The sequence below is a fragment of the Pelobates fuscus genome, chromosome 7 (genome assembly GCF_036172605.1).
Source record: "Pelobates fuscus isolate aPelFus1 chromosome 7, aPelFus1.pri, whole genome shotgun sequence".
NCBI lineage: Eukaryota > Metazoa > Chordata > Amphibia > Anura > Pelobatidae > Pelobates > Pelobates fuscus.
The window spans coordinates 14440968-14462916 of record NC_086323.1 but is presented as its reverse complement, the minus strand read 5'-3'; the positions used below and the strand labels follow the sequence as shown (position 1 = coordinate 14462916).

General features: G+C 44.5%; 1 protein-coding gene across 1 annotated transcript in view; it reads left to right on the top strand.

Annotated features, from left to right (window-relative positions):
* The first annotated feature begins 238 nt into the window (after positions 1-238).
* ERI3 (ERI1 exoribonuclease family member 3) overlaps positions 239-21949 on the top strand; it is a 262591-nt gene continuing 240880 nt past the window's right edge. Inside the window, exons 1-3 of the mRNA XM_063428007.1 lie at positions 239-436; positions 736-871; positions 15790-16076. Coding sequence (XP_063284077.1) covers positions 239-436; positions 736-871; positions 15790-16076 — 621 coding nt within the window. The remainder of the gene's footprint in view (positions 437-735; positions 872-15789; positions 16077-21949) is intronic.

Below are 21949 nucleotides of genomic sequence, written 5' to 3'. Positions count from 1 at the left end.
TGCACATGCTCCGTACACTACTGATCGTATCTTGCCTCGTGCAACCAACTGATCGATACGTCAGCATATGCACGTACACATGCCACGTGGTAATCTCGGCCTACTAAATTTATTTTTACCGAGATTCCACCACAATAATAATGGAGATATCAGTGTGAAAACCTAGCAACAACTGCAGAAAAGGCTGAGGCCTGGTGTACCCAGGGCTACTGGCAGCTAATATAACAATACTGTAGGCATGTTTATCCATGACCAAGCTGTACATGGCATGGCTACTACATGGCTACCACCTGGCTACTACATGGCTACCACCTGGCTACCACATGGCTACCACCTGGCTACCACATGGCTACCACCTGGCTACTACATGGCTACCACATGGCTACCACCTGGCTACCACATGGCTACCACCTGGCTACTACATGGCTACCACATGGCTACCACATGGCTAGGGCTCATTTCACACAATAATATGATGGGGAAATTTGAAAATTAGATTTATATCTGATTTCATCACGTCTTTAAACCACAGACTGAAAATCATATAAATAAAATGTGATGCAGTGAGCTGGTACACTGATATATGATAGGCCATAGAAAACATAAAGGACCATGTGTTGGAATGATAAAGGAAAATTACTGGGAAAAAACTACAACTCCCGGCATGCTCCGGGGGAGGAGCCACCGCTGCCGCCATGTTCGATTGACATTCCCACATGAATCCGTGTTGGAAAGTGGCATAGAAAGAAGCCTGTGCGTGTCCCCGCCCCCCTCGGCTGTGATTGGCTGAGCAGGCCGGCGGCGCGGCTCCTGGTTGGTTGGCGACGTGTGCCCGTCACGGCCGTCTCCATAGACAGGGGGAGAGTGAGAGGTGAGTCGGTTGGTGTTTTGTGTGGATGAGGAGGGGGCCGGGGGAGACCCTCATGTGGTGCTCCTCGCTGCATGGAGGTGTCCCCGGGATGGGGGCCCCTGGGTGGTGCATGGTAGGGGCCCCGGGGGCTGCAGGGGCCTGGGATGGGGCTGCTGCTGGCCTCTGGCTGCAATGTGTGGGCCTGGCATGGGGCTAGCATGGAGCTACCATGGGGCTAGCATGGGCCTGGCATGGGGCTAACACGGGGCTAGCATGGGCCTGGCATAGGGCTAGCGTGGAGCTACCATGGGGCTAACACGGGGCTAGCATGGAGCCAGCACGGGCCTGGCATGGGGCTAGCACGGGGCTACCATGGGCCTGGCATAGGGCTAGCGTGGAGCTACCATGGGGCTTACACGGGGCTAGCATGGAGCTACCATGGGGCTGGCATGGAGCTACCATGGGCCTAGCATGGAGCTACCACGGGGCTAGCATGGGCCTGGCATTGGACTAGCATGGGGCTACAATGGTGCTAGCATAGGCCTGGCATTGGGCTAGCATGGAGCTGGCATTGGGCTAGCATGAGCCTGGCATGGAGGGACACCCAGACAAAGCAGCATGTCCTGGGACCACCACATACCCTGCCTAGAGAGGGCTCAGGACCCCCAGATAGAGCCACATGTTCAGGGACCCTCACACATCCTGCCTGGAGAGGGCTCAGGATCCCCAGACAGGGCCATATGTCCAGGGACCCCCTCACATCCTGCCTAGAGAGGGGACAGGGCCACATGTATAGGGACCCCCTCACATCCTGCCTAGAGAGGACCAGGACAACCAGATAGGGCCACATGTATAGGGAGCCCCTCACATCCTGCCTAGAGAGCGTCCAGGACCCCCAGACAGGGCCACATGTTCAGGGACCCCCTCACATCCTGCCTAGAGAGGAGCCAGGACAGCCAGATAGGGCCACATATCCAGAGACCACCACACATCCTGCCTAGAGAGGGCTCAGGACTCCCAGACAGGGCCACATGTTCAGGGACCCCCTCACATCCTGCCTGGAGAGGACTCACGTGTATAGAGACCACCACACATCCTGCCTAGAGAGGGCTCAGAACACCCAGATAGGGCCACATGTTCGGGGACCACCACACATCCTGCTTTGAGAGGGCTCAGGCCCTCCAGATAGGGCCACATGTATAGGGACCCCCTCAAATCCTGCCTGGAGCGGGCTCTGGACCCCCATATAGGGACCCCCTCAAATCCTGCCTGGAGAGGGCTTAGGACCCTCAGATAGGGCCACATGTTCAGGGACCACCACACATGCTGCCTAGAGAGGGATCAGGTCCCCCAGACAGGGCCACATGTATAGAGACCTCCTCACATCCTGCCTAGAGAGGGCTCAGGACCCCCATACAGGGCCACATGAATAGAAACCTCCTCACATCTTGCCTAGAGAGGGCTCAGGACCCCCTGATAGGGCCACATGTATAGAGACCTCCTCACATCCTGCCTAGAGAGGGCTCAGGGCCACATGTTCAGGGACCACCACATGCCCTGCTTGTAGAGGGATCAGGACCCCAGATAGGGCCACATGTTCAGGGACCACCACACATCCTGCCTGGAGAGGGCTCAGGACCCCCAGATAGGGCCACATGTATAGGGACTACCACACATCTTGCCTGGAGAGGGCTCAGGACCCCCAGATAGGGCCACATATATAAGGACCCTCATATCCTGCCTTGAGAGGGCTCAGGACCCCTGAATAGGGCCACGTATTCAGGGACCCCACATCCTGCCTAGAGTGGGCTTAGGGCCACATGTAGAGGGACCCTCTGCCTTGAGCAGGCTAAGGGCCCCCAGATAGGGCCACATATTTAGGGACTCTTACACATTTTGCCTAAAGAGGCCTAGGGACCCCCACAAATCCTGCCTAGAGAGGCTTCAGAACCCCCAGATAGGGCCACATATTCAGGGACCCACACACATGCTGCTTAGAGAGACTTCAGAACCCACAGACAGGGCCACATGTTCAGGGATCCCTAGACGTGGCCACATGTTCTGGGACCCCCACACACCCTGCCTTGACATGCCTTGGGACCATCAGACATGGCCACATATTAAGAGAACACCAGACACCTTGCCTAGAGAGTCCTTGGGACCCTCTGACTTGGCCACATGTTTAGGGACCCTCAGGACCCCCAAAAAGGGCAACATGTTCAAGGACCCCACGCATCCTCCTGCCTAGAGATGCCTTGGGACCCCCACATAGGGCCACATGTCCAGGGCTCCCCCCAGACATTATCATTACTATTTTATTATTTATATGGCGCCAGCAAATTCCGTAGGGCTGTAATATATAAAAAAAATATGTCCGCCTGACAACAGATACGGACCCCTAGACATACATACTACTAGAGTAGACGTGAGGCGCCCCCCCCAACATCCTGCCTAGAGAGGCTTCAGGATCCTCAGACATGGGAACATGTTCTGGGAACCCCAAAAGTTACAACAGGTGGATTTCAGGAATCCCATACAAAGCAACAAATTCAGGCATCCCCTTACATCACAATAGGACAGACCTCAGTCCCTCTGACATCATATCAAGGCAGATGTGAGGACCACCATACATAGCAGAAGATCCAGGAGGATTAAGAGTTTAGACATGGACATATCTCAAAGCCCCGGGCATAGCAGCAGGTTCAGGAGGCCCCAGACATGATACTAGAATAGACATGTGAACTCTCAGACTTAAAAGGTCATATCAGTGGAGTCCTAGACTTCATGTGAGGACCTCAAACATCCAACCAGGAGGGGCAGACAGCATGTTGCATTTGCTGTCTGTCTCTATATACATGATACATGTGATGTCCTATAGCCTGGAGTTGTTGGCATTTGCCCCATGATAAGACTTATAACACGGCATGTGAGAAGATTCAGCTTTGATGCTGGTGGCTTAGGGCTTGACCTTGCTGTAGCTTATTGCCCCACTGGTGCTTTATCTTGTCTCGTTACCTTACACATCATCTCTATTTGTGGTCCATGGTGCTGCAGCATCTCTTATACTTATTCCTCAGTTTAGCTCTTCTGACTTATCTGCTAATTGTTTCAGCCATTCGAACTTGTATTTTATGTAATTGTAATTCATTGAAAACTGGCGACAGTTAAGTAGCCATGCTGTCACTGTAGCGAAGTTGGCAAATTTTTCCAAATTTGCTATTGGCACCTAAATTTTGCCATTTAATTTTCTATTTGCTACAATTTAGATTGAAGTGAATACATGCAAAATCATTTTTTCACGTTTAACTCCATCCCAATGCTAGTCTCAATTCCTTTTCATATAGTTGTGAGTTTATTTATTTTCTTATAACCCCTCTGATTTTATGCAGCTTACATTCTGAGTTGAATGATTCATTTACCATTTATGTTGCCATGTGCTGCTTGTCATTTCACGGTTTAACCCCTCGATGTAAACTGGCGCCCGGGAATCTCCTTGCACTATAGCATCTTAATAATAATAACAACAACAAAGTATTTAACCAGGAATGGCACATTCAGATTACTCTGGTTTTCAAGTACGTCCCGGGGATGTACCAACATCCAGGGATTGTTACTATTACCCAATTTAATGGTACTCATTTTAGCTACCTGGGGAGGATGAAGGGCTGAGTCAATCCTGCCGGGATTTGAACCTGTGATCCAAGGGTTGAACAGATTCTGCTGTGCTATCTCACCGGCTCATCTTCATTTTGATGAAGTTGTGATTGGAGCCCAGAATATTGAATGCATTAACAAAACCATAAAATGTCCTATTATCTCTTGGTTTCCTTCTTGATCAAGAATAATTAGTCAGGATTGGCGCTAAAGGAATGACGTTAAACTATAATAATGTTACAAAACAAAAGTGCAAGTTTCACAAATATGCCAGTTTACATATTGCAAGGCCAGATTGTTTGAGCCCAAACCGATGTAAACTAACACCTGTGAAGAAGTGAACACGTGGAGTGTTTAATATTTTCTCATGCATTCCCCCGTCAACTCTGTAAAATACATTGTTTAGCAAATAGCGCCACAAGTTGTGTACAAAGCTTTGAATATTGCAGAGTAAAAAAAAAAATAAACCTCACCCTCCTCCAATTCTTTTGTGTAGGTCAGTATAGGAATTGTAAAATCCAATTTATTTAAAGTGGTGTGACTTCTTCTATAATGTGTCAAGTCACTCAAGAAAATGGCTTAAATATATTGCTGTTACAAGGGGAGATAAAAAAAAGTGTCCCTGATTGAGATACGGTGGAATGTTTTAAAAAGTGCAGTAATGGTATGTACCTGAAGAGAGGATAAAAGTGAGGTGCAAAAGAGTAATGAGTATGGAAAATAGCTCAATTAGCCTGCCCTTCGGTGGGTCCTGGCTCAGAACACAAGCTTGTTTTAGCTCATCTTGTCACATTGCAAAACAAACCAGGGCAATTTGTATATCAGACTGATCCCACCCAAAATACAGCCCAGTTCTGTCTGTACGTGAGACACAGCAACCAACCTTGTTGGGCCTCAGTGAGTTATAGCCAATATCTCTCTAGGTACCTGAAATAAGGGTTCCATATCTGGATTACCCTTTTAACTTGGGGAGAGTAAAAAAGTAAGGTGAAAGAGAGTACTGAAAATTTAAAACGGCCCAATTAGCGGGGTCTCCACTCAGATCTCAAGCTTGTTTTAGCTCATCTTGTGCAATTACAAAAAGAACCTGGTCCATTTGCATATCAGACTGATCCCACCCAAACGGACGGTCAAGATCCAAAATGCAGCCCGGCTCACTATAGGTACCTACTGATTCTTTTGTTTTCCAAAAAGATTTTCCCACTTTTAGAATTTTCACCACATTTATGATTTGAACATTTTAATGAATCTCCCCAATGTTTAAAGGGTTATCCAAGCACTATGACCACTTCACCGACTCTGGTGGTTATGATGCTATAAATATATAATTGATTTCATTTTACAGGAATGTTTGGATTGGTTTTCTCAAGAAAAATAAAGAATGAAACCCAAATGTTTCCTATTAATTCTTAAACAGATCTGGATTTTTCACAATCGAACCCTTTATAGATGTAATATATATATATCCCCCCCCCACCCCACCCCCCATACTGTGCACTCTATATTATTAGTATTAATATTTATAAAATGCCAGCAAGTTCCATATAGATCAGTAATATTACTTGTCATTACGGAATAATGTACGTTATAACTTGTAATTGGCAAAGAATGACATTGAAATCTAAGGTGACTGTCCCTTTACCACTTTATTTTTTAAATTCTTTATTTTTGTTGTGCACAAAATTAACAGACAGCCTTGTTACGCCACAACAGCGATTGCAAGGTATGTAGTAGTACAGTATATAATACGAGTTGTGACATTCGTTAGTCAGGCACTATTTTTTTTTTTTTGAGTAAATGATTTAACAGTTAGTTTCCTCTGTTTGTTAACAAAGCCTAGAGAATTAACTTATACACACAATATAGCTGTACAAACATGCTAGGTTGGGTAATGCCTCTGTCTGCGTGTATGGTAATGCTACTGGCTATATAACAGATGATAATAATGCACTTTTTATAACACGAAAATAACCTTATGGTGTAACAGCATGCTAAATCTCCATTGCTAGGGAGTTTCTTAACTGTATGTACGGTCAGATTAATTGCAGGATGAAGAGGCTAACAGGGTATAGACTAATGGTTGCACTGTGATGCCTATCTCAGCTGGGATACAGCTGCAGCAGCAGGGAGGTCAGTTAAGTAGGCTGGTATGCCCTCAGAGGTGTATCGCCCGGGGAAGGAGCCTGTATGGTCCCTATGTTGTACTACATGTTAGAAGTTTAACATTCATATCTATAAGCAGGCTTATCTAGTTCACTGATTGGGTTAGGCAGATTAACAGTGGTTGGGGTTCATGAGAGTTCGTTTGGGGCATGGGAGGCTGAGTGACAGTGGTTACTATGCCTGGTAATAAGTCCAAGTCAGCTGATGCCTTTTCGTGGCTGAGTGTGTGCCCCACGTGTTAGTCTTTGTAGCTGTGTGTCATCCGTTAAATCCTTGGTAGATCTGCGACGTTTGCTGGTTGTGGTCTGCTCTTCCAACCTCCTGGTGTCTGCTTCTGTTTGGGTGGTACAGCGATTATCACGCCGCCGGCAGGCTTCGACCTCGGGGGCATCCCGCCCAGGAAGGCAGTCGTGGAGCCGGGCTCGCTCTGTTGGTGGTAAGCAGGGGCTGTTCAGAGAGTCCGACGCTTGTCTGCAGGCTCATGGTGTATTCTGCTTGTGGTCCTGTGGGCAGAGCTGCTTGCCGATAGCTGCAGATGCAATTCCCGGCATCAGTCGCGTCTCCGCCATTTTGGCGCCCAGGCGTGCGGTACGTTTTGTCAGGCGGGCTCGGAGGGTCAGAATTAGGCGGTGGTTCCCTCCAGGGAGGACCGGGATAACCCCCCCGGTCCATTGGGGGGGAAGCAGGGGCCCGTGAGACATATCCCTGGGCTATTGCGCGGCAGCCAGGTTCCAAAGCAGGACGGCGGCCGTCCGCCCTGCTCTCCACCCGCATAGGCCGCAGGCCCCGAAGCCTTGCCTCTCCCCCTGGGTCTGCAAAGCTCCCGATCTCGGGGACTGCAGTGGCACCGGCAACCACCCGGACATGAGAGGTGGCCTCTTGGCTCCGAGTCAGGCTTTAAGTTTGGTCTTTTCTCCCAAATTAGGCCGATTCTTGCAGGAGCCTCTCCAGCCCGCGACCGGTCAGCATGGCGGTCGGGCCCCGCCCCCCTTTTACCACTTTATTATTGGCTTTTATTTATAAATTTTTCCAACTATAATTATGTCAAACTTTTATAAGCTCATATAACACAAAATAAGGCCATTGTATTACTTGAACACACTGCACGCATTAAAATATACCGTAGTTAACTTTATTTTTTGTGACAGTTGCAGAGTAAGTATTTATACTGTCCACCTTATCACATGAACAATATGGGTGCCCGCCATTCTTGAAAAGTTTAACCCTAAGTGAGCCTCAGACGGCAAACGGCGTCTAGTCTGCCTTTAGGAAAGTTCTGTTCATGTAGGGTTGCCTGAGTTCTACCAGGGCCATGTCCTGTCTTTGCATCCTGCAGAGCGTGCAAAGTGGAGCTTACATCAGTGGGGGGGGGACGTCGGGCTCCCTCAACTTGTCAGTGGTATTGAAGCTATGCGTTCAGCTAGTGAACGTTGTGTTAAGACCCGAGTGTTCCGGGGTTTCTATTTCTGGGTGGCTATTGGTCACCGTGCCCCCCTGTGTTGTCGCTCGTCTGCTCCGGTGTCGTGATCCTGTTCGTGAGTCAGGTGACTGGTCCAGTCCTGTCGGTGGGTGGTTGGATCTCTCATGTATCCAAATTCGGTCACGTCAGTCTCCCTGGGAGGTGTCCTGCCAGGGCTGGGTTGGTCCAATCTCCCCTCCAGTATAGTGGGGGGTGAAGGGGGTGTCCAGTAGGAGGTGGGGGGAAAGGGGCAGGGTAGAGGGGGGGCAGGGCAGGGGGGGGGGGCAGGGCAGGGTAGATATCAGCACGGGTCTGCTGCCCGGGTGAGGACCCCCGGGCGTTTGCCAATCTCGTGATCCGGCAGCACACGGTCTGCGGCAGCACTTCTGTTCGCTCCGGTCCCAGCCACCCGAGCCTAGTGCCCTCCCCCGTTCCTAAGCCCTTCCACGGAGACCACTTTAGTGCGCATTTGTCTGAGCGCCCCTGCAGGGAGGCAGTCAGTATGTCCATGTCATATATTGTTTCAACTTTATCTACCCATTGTCTAAAGGTGGGTGTCGATGCACTTTTCCAGTGCAGGGGTATCAGCGCTTTTGCAGCATTCAGCTGATGGATAGTCAGTGAGTGTTTGTATTTCTGTGTGGGGACGGATGTGTGGTGTAAGAGCATCGTCATGGGTCTTTTTATTTCTTATGTTTATGAATAGAGAGCTAGTGAAGCTTTGGATCATTGGTGGAAGAGTTAAACAGAGCTGACAGCTGCCATCTTTGTAAACGCTCAGGGTTACATTTTTTGTCACTAGTTTAACCCATTAAAGCATGACTGCGGCCACAATCTCCAGGCACCATAACCGCTTAATTTAGATGAAGTTGTGATGGGCCTTTAAAAGGACACTCTAAGCACCAAAATCTGTACATCTCTCTGTAGTAGGTTTGGTGCATATATGAGTTGCTGTTCCTTTCTCTAGAGACACCTCCTCCTTAAGTTTGGATTTGTGAAGGTTGTCACGTTCAGTGTTTTGAACAGACAGAATTATATTTGTACTAATGCAGATAGAAATATTACTGTTGTGCATCCTCTGCATATCTCAGATTAGACTTTTAGCAAAGTCCACCTAAAGAAATGACAAGAAATCACGTTTCCACAACTATCCCAGAAATCCCAGCTTAATATGCAAATAAACACACATGGGCATTGTGAGCATATAGCTAGGTGCCAAATAATTTGCGGGGAGACCCAATACAATAAAAGCCCCCACTACTTGTTGAAGTTAGAAAAAAAAATACTGTTGTGCGTCACCTGCATGTGTCAAGTTGGACTTTGGGAAGTCCGCCTTGAGCACAGAACTTCCAAGAAATGTAGTTTATACAACTGTCCCAGAATCCCCAGCTTAACATGCAAATAAACTCTGACAGGCACTGCATTTCAGACTTAACCCAGCATTTCTGAGGGTACGCTTAGAAATGCCCTCTGTTTTAATTACAGTTTTTCTTTTACTTTAAAAAGACGAGTGACCAAAAACCAGCCATGTACTGTACAGTTCCAACCTTTTGGTTCTTGTTTTGTTGCTGGTTGTCTGGCAGTTGAAGCAGAGATGGGGAAATGATATAGCCCGAAAACCCCGGATATGCATTACCGGGTGCTGGGCAGGCAGTTTTTTTTATTCTTTTAGCACTACTGCGGGTAAGTGGCAGGCTGGGGGGTACTGGTGTCGGGGCAGGTAGTGTGAGGTCTGCACCTCCAGTAATTGCTCACTATCTAGCGAGTACAATGTTCTGAAGCATTTACTCTGACTCACTGAATGCCAGAACTGTGAGGGAGATTTTATTAAGGTCTACATCAGCCAGAAGTGCAGGTCTCACAGTCCCCCACTAGACCACTAAGCATCTGTACTGGAACACCAGGTAGTATGACCCCCCCAGGGATCATAGCCCCTTTTCCAACAGGAAGCCAAGCAGGAGGTGGTTTACACAGAGTACCACCACAAACACACAAATCATATGTAGCCGGCATACACAACACACATCACATACAGCCAGCTCACACTACAAACGCTCACTTCATTTATAGCTAGCACACACGCATCAGATATAGCCAGCACTTACTGCAAACACAGCCAGCACACACACTATGAGAAAGGAAGAGACTACGGGAGGGCAGAGGGTGAGACCCAAGTTAATTCACAAAATGCACATTTATTCCTAATTAGAAAACTGAAGCAAAAATAGCCATGTTTGTCATTTAAACTATTTTGTGTCTGAACAAGTAGATTGTCATGACGGGCAAGGACTTTGGGCTACCACTTTAATCCCTTAAGAGATGAAAAAAAAGTCACACCCCTGTGGAAGTCTCTGTAAGCATGTAGCTTAATACCAAATTATTTGTGGTAAGACCAAATACCATACAACTTCCCAGTTTGTTGCAGATAGGAAAATAGAGCGGTATTACGTCCAATACTTCTCCATAAGAAGCATGGCCGGTGTGCATGCGCACTGCATCCCAATACTATGAGAAACATTGGATTTACTGGGAGACCATTAGTATTACTGATCCCCTAAGGGCGGAGCAGAGTTGTATATTATTTATAATCCTGGAATTTACTCTGTGATTCCGGATATTATTTTTAAACCTTTGTCCCTCTAATTTAAGACTATATCCTCTTGTTGTGGTTGTTTTTCTTCTTTTAAATATAACTCATACGGGTCACAAATAATGTGTTTGTGCATATAACACCTCTCTCCCCAGTTTTTTTTTTTTTTTTTTTTTAGAAATTTCCCTTATGTTACAGAGGGAGGGGTTGGATAAATGGGAGTTAACTTTTTTTTTTTTTTTTTTTTTTTTTTTTAATGAGGAAGAGTCAGTCAGCTAAAGTGGTTATGGTGCCTGGAGTGTTTTATAAAAAAATCAAGAAAACACTGAAACATAACCCTAAACTGCGTTTCTGTTTCGTGCGTGCGAGTGTCAGGGCAGGCTAAGCTTTCAGAGTATTAGTTGTTGTGGTTTTGTGTATTTACTGACCCACAAGGGAATGCGTTGGCTTGCAAGTGATCCAAGCAGCAGGGCAGTCTGTATGATTCTAAACGTCCCGCGGATCTCACTAACTGGCTGCATTTCACACTATGATGCATTTTAACTAGTTGCATTTTTTTAGTTCAATAATAAGGTATTTATGGTACTGATGTAAGGTTGTTTCAGTGGGCAATTATTATCGGTGTGGGTGCTCCGTTTATATGCTATGTAATTCCTTAGATCAGGGGTAGGCAACCTACGGCACTAGTGCCATGCACGGCACTCAAGGTGTCTTTCCACGGCACTCAAGGCTGCTAGAGCCAAGCAGGCTCTGGCCTATCAGGAGTCCCAGGAAACTTCAGATATCTGCTAATACAAAGAGGTAGTGAAGGACAATCCTCAATTTATGCATTGCAGAACGTAGAGGAAGTGATCTCAGATCAGTTCCTCCCAGCACTTGTGAATGGGAATCCACACTGTAGTAGAGCATCCTGCAGCTGCTGTTGCAGCTCCTGTCCTTGACCTGTACCTGGCCAGCCTGGTCCCCACTGGAACCCAGGTAAGCCACCCACACTGCTAGATATACACAGACCTGCAGAATAAGCCTCCCCTCATACAAATAATACGAACAGCCTACACACAAACATAGACACAATCCCCACAAACGCAACACCACTAACAACCCACATACATGCACACAATTCCACATGCAGCCTCTCACATGCAATACCCCAAACACTACCAAACACACAATGTGACATATCCATCCACACACAAAGCAATTACAGTAAAAATAACACAAGCAGAATACAGCAGCATACACACCTCAATTTAAAAAAATAGGATCGGCACGCTACGGGACATCACAATCCCATATCGGCACAGTGCTGCTAAAAGGTTGCCTACCCCTTCCTTAGATGCTAGTTTTCACGTTATGGCGTAACATAAAGTGGATGTTTTACTGTAAGTTTTTCATGTTGCCTTAGAGCACTTTTAATTGAATATACATTGACATACGGGGCTTGAGAAAAGACGGTGTAGGCCCCATCTAAGAAAAAGACATGCTATTCATTTTTACTGCAATGACTGGACGAACATATTCAGGGCGGCACATAAGAAGAGCAATGTTAAAGGGATATTCCAATGACTACAACAACTTTGTTGTAATGAAGTTATCATGGTGCCAAGAGGTCCCTGACACTTTCTTACCTTTAGGGGTCAAACCATTAGTGAACAGCTTAACCCCAAAGTCTGAACTTTCCTTTGAGCCCGAGGTATCACAGATGTGTTAACCTAGGCTGGCTGTTAGATTGTATTATGCTAGTGCTAGAAGTATGTATCAAATGTATAATTGTATTAGTTATTTGTATAAAAACCCATATTTATTATTATTTATTTATTTATTTACAAATGGTTTTATGTGCCATTTATACATGCTACATAATTATGTGTATCTCTGCAGTTCTTCACCTACAAAATATTATACCATCTAAAGGGACACTATAGTCACCAGAACAACTACAGCTTATTATATAATCATTATATGCAGGCATTTTCATGCAAACACTGCCTTTTCAGAGAAAGCCATTGGAGGTGCTTCCTGTGGTAGTGCTGTACAGTAGGCAGCTCTGCATGGGACAGTAGGCAGCTCTGCATGGGAACGCTGAATTTTCCTCATAGAGATGCATTGATTCGATTCAATTCTATGAGGAGGTGCTGACTGGCCAAAACAGCATTTGGCCCCGCCCCCTTGCCGATATTAGCCAATCCAATGCTTCCCCTATGGGGGAAATAAGGTGAGTTTTTCATGCTTTTAAGGGAGGGGGGGGGGGCAAGCCACCTAAATGGTGGGTTTAGCACTATAGGGTCAGGAATACGTGTTTGTGTTCCTCACCCTATAGTGTTCCTTTAAATATTTAAAAAACAAACTCAGTCTATCAGAGTGCACATATTTGCAGATACTTTTGAGAGGCGAATTCCCGTGCTGTTCACTAGTTGTGTTCTTTTGATCTCATGAATTGAACTGGTAATTGGAGCTAATTATATATTCTATAAACCCCCTGCTATTATAGGGTAGGTTCAGATCCCATACACTCCAGCAACAGGCTATTGATTGGCGGAGCCACTTTCTGTTATGACCAAGGCTTACTGCTAAAGATGTACTCCAGCAATTGCACTAATATAAAGGAGCGCTAAAGCCACGCAGTAAGTCACCTCAGTGTGACTGCAAAATGGGCAGAGCTATGGGAGAACCCTGGCTTTTGATAAACTGCTCATAAAATGAGCGCACCTTTAAAGGGATATCAGATAAACAATATGTTTGTGATTGCAGCATTTGATGTCTATTTGAAAATCATATCAGGTTCTCAAGTTCAGCTGAGATTCTGCAGTGTCCCTCCCCTCCCCACCCCCCCAGGAGCATAAACTTGACAAGAATGTATTCTGTTGTTTTTAAAGGTGATTCCACTATTTGCATATGTTAGAAAACACTGTTCTAATTTCCCCCTGAAGACGAATAAAGATTTGTTTTATTTTTGACTAGATTACTTTAGTTAAGAATGTGACATTTTCAGCATTAGGCCCCAAAGCCTTAATTGGGGCATCTCCATTGCTTATCCAGACATTATCCTGACGTGTGGTCGTGTTTTCCATTTTTTTATGCCTAATGAACATTCCACTCTCACTAAACTCATCGTATCAGAATCCATGTCGGGTACGTGGGTTGTTGGGTTTGATGGAGAGAGGAAACATGAATTGCTGTTCTCCTTAGTAGCTGTTTTAAAGAAAAGCAAGACCTGCAAAGTACAACCCAGAACATGAATGATTTAATAGGGGAGCTGCCAAAATGACTGGTTTATTCAAAGTACACATTATAAGTATACAACTTCAAATTGCTCAGATCTGTCTCAAATAAATGAAACTGGTAAATTGGTTACATTACATCGACTTATAGTGATAAGTCAGAGTACTATAATGTTGGTGGTTCTCACCCAATATTTAAGACTAATATGCTCACTTTAACTAATAATGCATCCTTAAAGGAACAATATGGACATGATAACGTAATTTCAACCACATTCTATGGTGCCTGAAGTCCCCCTTGAGCAGTCTCAATGAATGTATCTGGGTCCATGTCCCCACCATTTAAACCCTGCATGTGAAAACATTTATATTCTCTAATGTTAGCAATGTTAAGATTGCAGGGTTTAACTGTAACTCCGACAGCCACGAGATGCGTTTATGACGAAGCGGCAGAGTAAAACGTTTCTATTTCAATCAGCTCTGCGTTTTGCTGCACACGCGCACTAGCCCCTAATGCTTGCTTTCCTATGGTTCGCTGATTTATCAATCTCGATGATCTCAGCCAAGTAAGTGGAGACTAGCCCTGCGTGGGAGAAAGTGTAAGTAAAAGGCAACGGACCTAAATGGCTACCAGGGCATTATAGCGTTAGAAATAAACATTTGTATTCCTAACGCTATAGTGTTCCTTTAAGTTTTAAAACATTCTTGAAGGGTTTAACACTAAAAATATGTGCCCAGGAGCTGGTCTGTCCTCTCCTGTTCTGTTCAGTAATTAGCACAAAAAGTGAGGCGGCAGCATTGATTGGCTGAGATATCAGTTGATGCTTTCAGCCTATCACTTGCCACCCTTCACAGGCAAATAAGCCCACATTTCTTTCCTTTACTTGACAGAAAACAAGCCCAGACAGATTTTATAGATTGCACCAAAAATTCACTGATTATCAGACAAATAAGTGTCATTGATAAACCTGGCTGTGCATGAGAGAAGTAGCTTGCTGGAGTTAGCCGTCATCACCTGATTGGTTAGTTGGCCTCTGCCTCTTACCCTTTAAATTGTAGAAGGGTCTTTATTGACACATTTTATATATTAGCTTTCTTGCAGTCTGTTTTATGTTTGTGTATAATATATATAATGGCAGAATGTGTTGAAGGAGTACTCCAAGCACCATTATCACCACAATGTTCTGTGGTGGTTATGGTGCCAGGAATGCCATACACCCTGCTAGGGTAAGTAGTCAAATCCTTTGCAAACTGTTGGAGAACGTATCTGAGTACTGCCCAGGGCCTACATGGATACGTTTTGGATCCTGCTTTAAGCTCTCCTATAGGAAGTGATCGTCACGCAACGGATCCCAGGTAAGTTTTCAAATCACAGTACTGGAGTGGTTATGGCTTTTGGAGTTTTCTTTAAATAAAAAGAAAAGGACACTCTAAATGTATCAAACTGGGCTATTGGAAGTCTTCTTTCTGTCGCTTACACAGTGTCCACAAACCTGGAATCCTTAAATCGGATTTCACGAAATGGGAGATCCCACAGCTGATGTCCATCTATAACCTGTATAATATGTCTATGTCTATAACTCCATTAATGCTTTGCCAGCTGTAGGATGGTGAGGCATCATGGGAAATCTATAACACCCAGGGAACTCCTCTTGACCATCTTTGGATTTAGTGATGAGTTACATTGTGTACGTTTTACATTCTGCCAGTCAGCGGATGTCATGTTTTTCTGATAGTTCCTGGAGAAAAGCTGATTTTTGCCTTTGTTTCAGTAAAAGTTATTTCATGAACTATTTCATAGCTTTCTTTAAGGCTTTGTCTGTGTCTTACCGTGTTTTGCTTTTGTTTTAAGGTTTCTATGTAAATGCAGCTGAGGATTCAATGCAGTTACTACCCCACGTACGACCAGCAAGACTTCCCTCGCATCTCTTCACACGCTCCCTGGTAGCCCCCACTGCTGACCCATTCTATTCCTTGTGGGCTGAGAAAGGATCCAACCCAATGCTAAACAGAAGATTGGGCAGTCAAGGATTTGGGGCTTCAGTAGCGGCGATGACCTCATTCCCTCCGCAGAGATACCACTATTTTCTAGTGCTGGATTTTGAGGCTACCTGCGATAAGCCACAGATCCATCCTCAGGTAAGGGGAGACCAAACAGTAATGATCTATGAGTATAAAGGGGAAATAAGGCTCCATTAGAATTCTGACTAAATACTCATTAATGCAAATTGTAATTTAATTAGTGGATTTAAAATTTTTATATTGATATCCACTAAGACAGTGATGGGAAAAATTCAATGTTTGGAATTTCACTGTCCACTATAAATTCTACTGGTTGAAAGGTTTTTGGTGCCTACTGTTAGTGCCAGACATTAATGTTGTAAATCTCTACGTCTTTAAAACGTAAGAGATGGCATCCGAATGTTTTATCTAGTCTCATGGCTTCTTAAAAAAACAAGTTTATGCCTAAAGTTCCTGTCTGGCTCCTAAATATGGCAGTCATTTGTCAAGCCTTCAGTAACCGCTTCATTTCCATGCCACGGAGAGAGCCCCCGACACGTTGACTTCATGCTTCTTATAGGGACATGCCTTTAGTGCAGTCTGTATGGTGTAGTAATACTACAAATGCCATTAAATGAGAAGAGCACATATTGATGTTATACAACTGAATGAACAAATGTACAAAACCTGAGTGGAGAAAACCAGAGTAATAAAGGAATTGGCCTCTACAGAGCAAAATCGAGATATCTGGCACCGGAACCCGTCTGATAATTGGCTCATGTGGGTGTTCGGTTGTAGTAATATGAATAATGATACTAATGGTTATAGAGTGCGTTTACTTTGTATCTATATTATTTGCAGGTGGATTTATGTAACTGGTAACACAGTCTCTAATCGTTCAAAGAGAAAAAAAACACTACCTCTACTATCCAAATCAAATAGGTTTTCATCCATGCATTCCTCATACTGATTATATCAATGTCTTATTACTTAATGCCAATAATGTTCTTTAAAAAAATACCTTTTAATAATTTGTATAGTTTTGTGTAAAAAACACATCCAATTTAAAGGCCTACTCCGACCAAAAGAGTTAGTGAACTTTGCTGTTCTGGTCACCCCCTGAAATAAAAAAAATAAAAAATTAAGCTAAAACTCACCCTGTTCCAGTTGTTCCTCTGGTTCGATCATCCACAGCTGGCGTCACTCCTCCTGGTCAGAAAGGAAAGGAGGTCAGGGCGAATAGACATAGGGGAAGATATGGACAGCATGGAGGGTGGCCATGCCACCATTTACTGTTTGGCACCAGCATGCTGTGCGTGCTTGCGACAGACGCCACATTTGTGAATAATTTCATTAACCACCTGGAACGTTTGTCCCAGGCTAGATATTGACCCCACAGTGATGTGGGCACCATGACCACTTCATATAAGTACTTGGAATTAGCTTTTAATGCGGAATATATATATATTTTTTTCATTGGGAATTACATTTTATAAAGCATAATGAATGGGTCACTGTTATACTCATCTTGCCTCTTATAGGAACTACACCTTTACCTCTATATTGCCACTGGTAAAACAATCTCTGCTCTTTCATTATACATGAGGGTCCCTCGACCCTCTTAGTAACAAGAGGTCACTTTTCTTTTCAGCATATATATTGCATTCAGATTATGAAATTTGGCCACTCAGCATTTGAATTTAACTTTTCAGTGTCTAGTGGCGAGTATATTTATGTATTTTTAATAGTATGCGAAAGACTATTATTTCTAGAACTTTTTTGCTTCGTGCAAAAATATTTTAACAATCACCGTGAATAATAGTGTGTATTGTGCAAAACAAACACAATGTGATATAATTACAGTCAGAGAGCACCGGAACCCTAGGTGTGCCATCCTATGTATCAAAGTAATCTGTTATATTGTTGGAAGGCCATATTAGGCTATAACTCAATGTGTGTTAAATAATATCACACTTAGAACAAAAACGCCTAAAATAATAAACTCTTTCATACTATTAAAAATATATCAATATATTATTGGGGCAGAGTGAGATTTTTTTTTCTTGTGAGAGTGCAGAGTCATCCATTATAAATTGGATTTAGAAATCTATTCAATTGTTTATTTGACTTTTGGTGATTTGCATTCATTTTAAGGCACCACTAATTATTTTTTCTGTTAAGCAAACTCTTTTTTCCCCCTTTAATGTATGTGATGTATCCTGTATTCCTGACTGTTACCTGCTGGTACAGTTAAGGGAACACTATAGTGCCAGGAAAATAAACTTGTTTTTCTGGCACTATAGGGTTATTAGGTGCCCCCCCTCCCCTTCAACCTGTTACCTTAATCCAGCGCTTGGTGACTTCTCCTCCCCCTGTCGACGTCAGCTCTGAAGGCGCGTGTGCGGCCAAAGTGAAGCGCACATTCAAACTGCCCATAGGAAAACATTACTCAATGCTTTCCTATGGACGTCAGCGTCATCTCAGTGGGATTTTCACAGTGAGAATCGTGGAAGTGGCCTCTAGTGGCTGTCAGGGCGACAGCCACTAGAGACTGGATTAACCCTTTAATGTAAACATAGCAGTTTCTCTGAAACTGCTATGTTTTCAGCTGCAGGGTTAAAAGTAGGGGGACCTGGCACCCAGACCACTTCATTGAGCTAAAATAGTCTGGGTGCCTATAGTGGTCCTTTAACCCCTTAAGGACACATGACATGTGTGACATGTCATGATTCCTTTTTATTCCAGAAGTTTGGTCCTTAAGGGGTTAAGCAATTAGTTGCCATAAATCCATCTCCAAATTTAATCTTGTCAAGCTGCAGACTTGTCTCTTCCTTTGCCTAACTTAACAACAAAGAAATTACCTTCATTCCTGCGCGGGACTGTCTTCTTTATCCAACAACCTATCCTGATGACGTTTTGTCCAATCAAATGCTTTGTGAACATGCTGGCGTATAAGTCTATGATAATCCAAAGCTTATCATAGAAAATAAATTCTCAAAAATGACAATGTTTTTCATTGCCTGAGAGAAAACAACAGGCAATGTGCACCAAAATCCTTACATTAAGATATAGTGGTTTTTGGTAAGCCCTGTAGGCTTCTGGCAGGAGGTTCTCAACGTCACCTTATCTCCTGCCCTACTGCCCTATTCTGACTTACCTGGTATCCTAAGTTGTGCGACTAGCAGACACGAATCTGTTGCATGGTTACATAGTAAAACAGTCTCCAGACCACCATGTTCAGCTTTTATGTTTATTTTGAAGATTTTCTGTGATTTGTCTTTTGGAATTTAACAATGGAGGATGTGTGAGTTCGGCATCGAAAATCAAAGCACTTTCAACAAACATATGTCACTGTCACAGTAGTGTCCTTATATCATTTTTTTTTTTTCTCCTTACACTCTGTGATTTATACTTTTCTGTTTTTTTGTTAACGCAGAACTTTTGTTTTACTAAACTAAGAACTATGGCTAATTCAATGGACTTGTATATTTGAAGTCAATTTGAAGCGTCGGAGATATAGGTATCTATTTTTTTCTTTTTGACTTGAAAAAAGCAAGCCTGAAACCCCTTAAATCTGTTTTGCCTTTATGATGTGTATTACCGATTGGGTCTCCACCATCGAATCTCATAGGGGACGACGGTTAGAAAAATAACCCTTTGCAACTCTTAAACCATTCCTGTCTTCCACAACCAGCCCGGAGTAGACTGCATCAGCTTTCATCTGTCAGTGTGTAAATCAGCAATTAAAACGGGAGCCGGGAAATGCCAGCAATGACCTGCAGCACAAGACAGCCGACAAACAAGGCTGGACAAATCAGTGGATAATTTATAAGCTTTGCCCCTAAAATCTAATTATTTGGCAATTCAGATCTTTCAGGCAGCGGAGCTGTGCAATAAATTTAACCCGCCATAAATTATTTAGGGGACTGCCTGTGGTGTAAATCAAAAAAGATAGAAGAGGCATTAGGAGGCATCAGTATTTGTTTAGTATATCACCTTTTAACTAAAGGGTTTTCCTCCCCTCCCTGTCCTATTAACATGAATTGTGTGTCATGTTTATGGACGCAATCTGTATCAGGACAGTCCTGGACACAACAAAGATTCGCCCTCTGTGAATCCGGACCTGAATTCTGGATAATATTGCTATAATTCATGCATTGCTCGTTGCCTTTATTTAAATGCATATCTGTATATTTGTTTGTGACTTTTTATTTCGTAATAATATGTAGTTTTCATGTTTTTTTTAGTGACACAAAAATGGTCATATTAGTTAAATTATTCTGAATACTATCTATGATCTTAGCTAAAAAAAGGCAAGATACACTAAAGGGGTGCATACAAGAGGCAGCATCACTCATTCCTGTGATACCGTCAGCCACTGAGGATGGAGTTGCTAGTACTAAAATCCAACAGAACAGTACATGTCTTGTCACTGGCTTAGCACATGTATAGGCATCAAAAATCTATGTTACTAAACATCTGGTGTAATAAATACAATATGTCCATATTATTTTAGCGTATAATATATAGGGGGAGGGTTATTTAACGGAACTCTCTCCATAGTGAGCTGCTGTGTTCCCCCTGATGTGAACTGTTGTGTTCCCTCTGGTGTGAACTGTTGTGTTCCCTCTGGTGTGAACTGTTGTGTTCTCTCTGTTGTGAACTGTTGTGTTCTCTCTGTTGTGAACTGTTGTGTTCTCTCTGGTGTGAACTGTTGTGTTCTCTCTGGTGTGAACTGTTGTGTTCTCTCTGGTGTGAACTGTTGTGTTCTCTCTGGTGTGAACTGTTGTGTTCTCTCTGGTGTGAACTGTTGTGTTCTCTCTGGTGTGAACTGCTGTGCTTTCCCCGGTGTGAGCTGCTGTGTTGCCCCCAGTGTGAGCTGCTATGTTCCCTCTGGTGTGAATTGCTGTGTATTCCCCCCAGTGTGAGCTGCTGTGTTTCCCCTGGTGTGAGCTGCTATGTTGCCCCCCGGTGTGAGCTGCTATGTTGCCCCCGGTGTGAGCTGCTATGTTGCCCCCGGTGTGAGCTGCTATGTTCCCCCCGGTGTGAGTTGCTATGTTCCCCCCGGTGTGAGCTGCTATGTTGCCCCCGGTGTGAGCTGCTATGTTGCCCCCGGTGTGAGCTGCTATGTTGCCCCCGGTGTGAGCTGCTATGTTTCCCCCGGTGTGAGCTGCTATGTTCCCCCCGGTGTGAGTTGCTATGTTCCCCCCGGTGTGAGCTGCTATGTTCCCCCCGGTGTGAGCTGCTATGTTGCCCCCGGTGTGAGCTGCTATGTTCCCTCCGGTGTGAGCTGCTATGTTCCCCCCGGTGTGAGCTGCTATGTTCCCTCCGGTGTGAGCTGCTATGTTCCCCCCGGTGTGAGCTGCTATGTTGCCCCCGGTGTGAGCTGCTATGTTGCCCCCGGTGTGAGCTGCTATGTTTCCCCCGGTGTGAGCTGCTATGTTCCCCCCGGTGTGAGTTGCTATGTTCCCCCCGGTGTGAGCTGCTATGTTCCCCCCGGTGTGAGCTGCTATGTTCCCCCCGGTGTGAGTTGCTATGTTCCCCCCGGTGTGAGCTGCTGTGTTCCCTCCGGTATGAGCTGCTGTGTTCTCCCAAGTGTGACCCTCGCCTCGCTCACTGACAACAAAAAGCCTCGAAAGATAACCTCTCACCCTCCCTCGATTTAAAAAAAATAAAAATAAAATATATATATATTTTTTTACTAAAGTGTTGTGGAAATAACCACTGTCAGAGTACCACATATTAATGTATACTACAACAACAAAAGATAGGCTTTCATGATTGCTCCCCTATAATAATAATAATAATAATAAAACAGCAGTTATAATGCACAGTTGACAGAGAGACAGGGGACAATGTTTTTGTCTGAGTCAAAGTAGATTTTAGGATCCTTGTTGCCAAATAAGAATAGAAACCGTAATGTAAAAGACCTGAAGACTTGGTCCTGCACTAATTCAATTCTTTATTATCCTGTCTCACTGGTTGACCTTGAGCTGGAGACTTTGTATCCT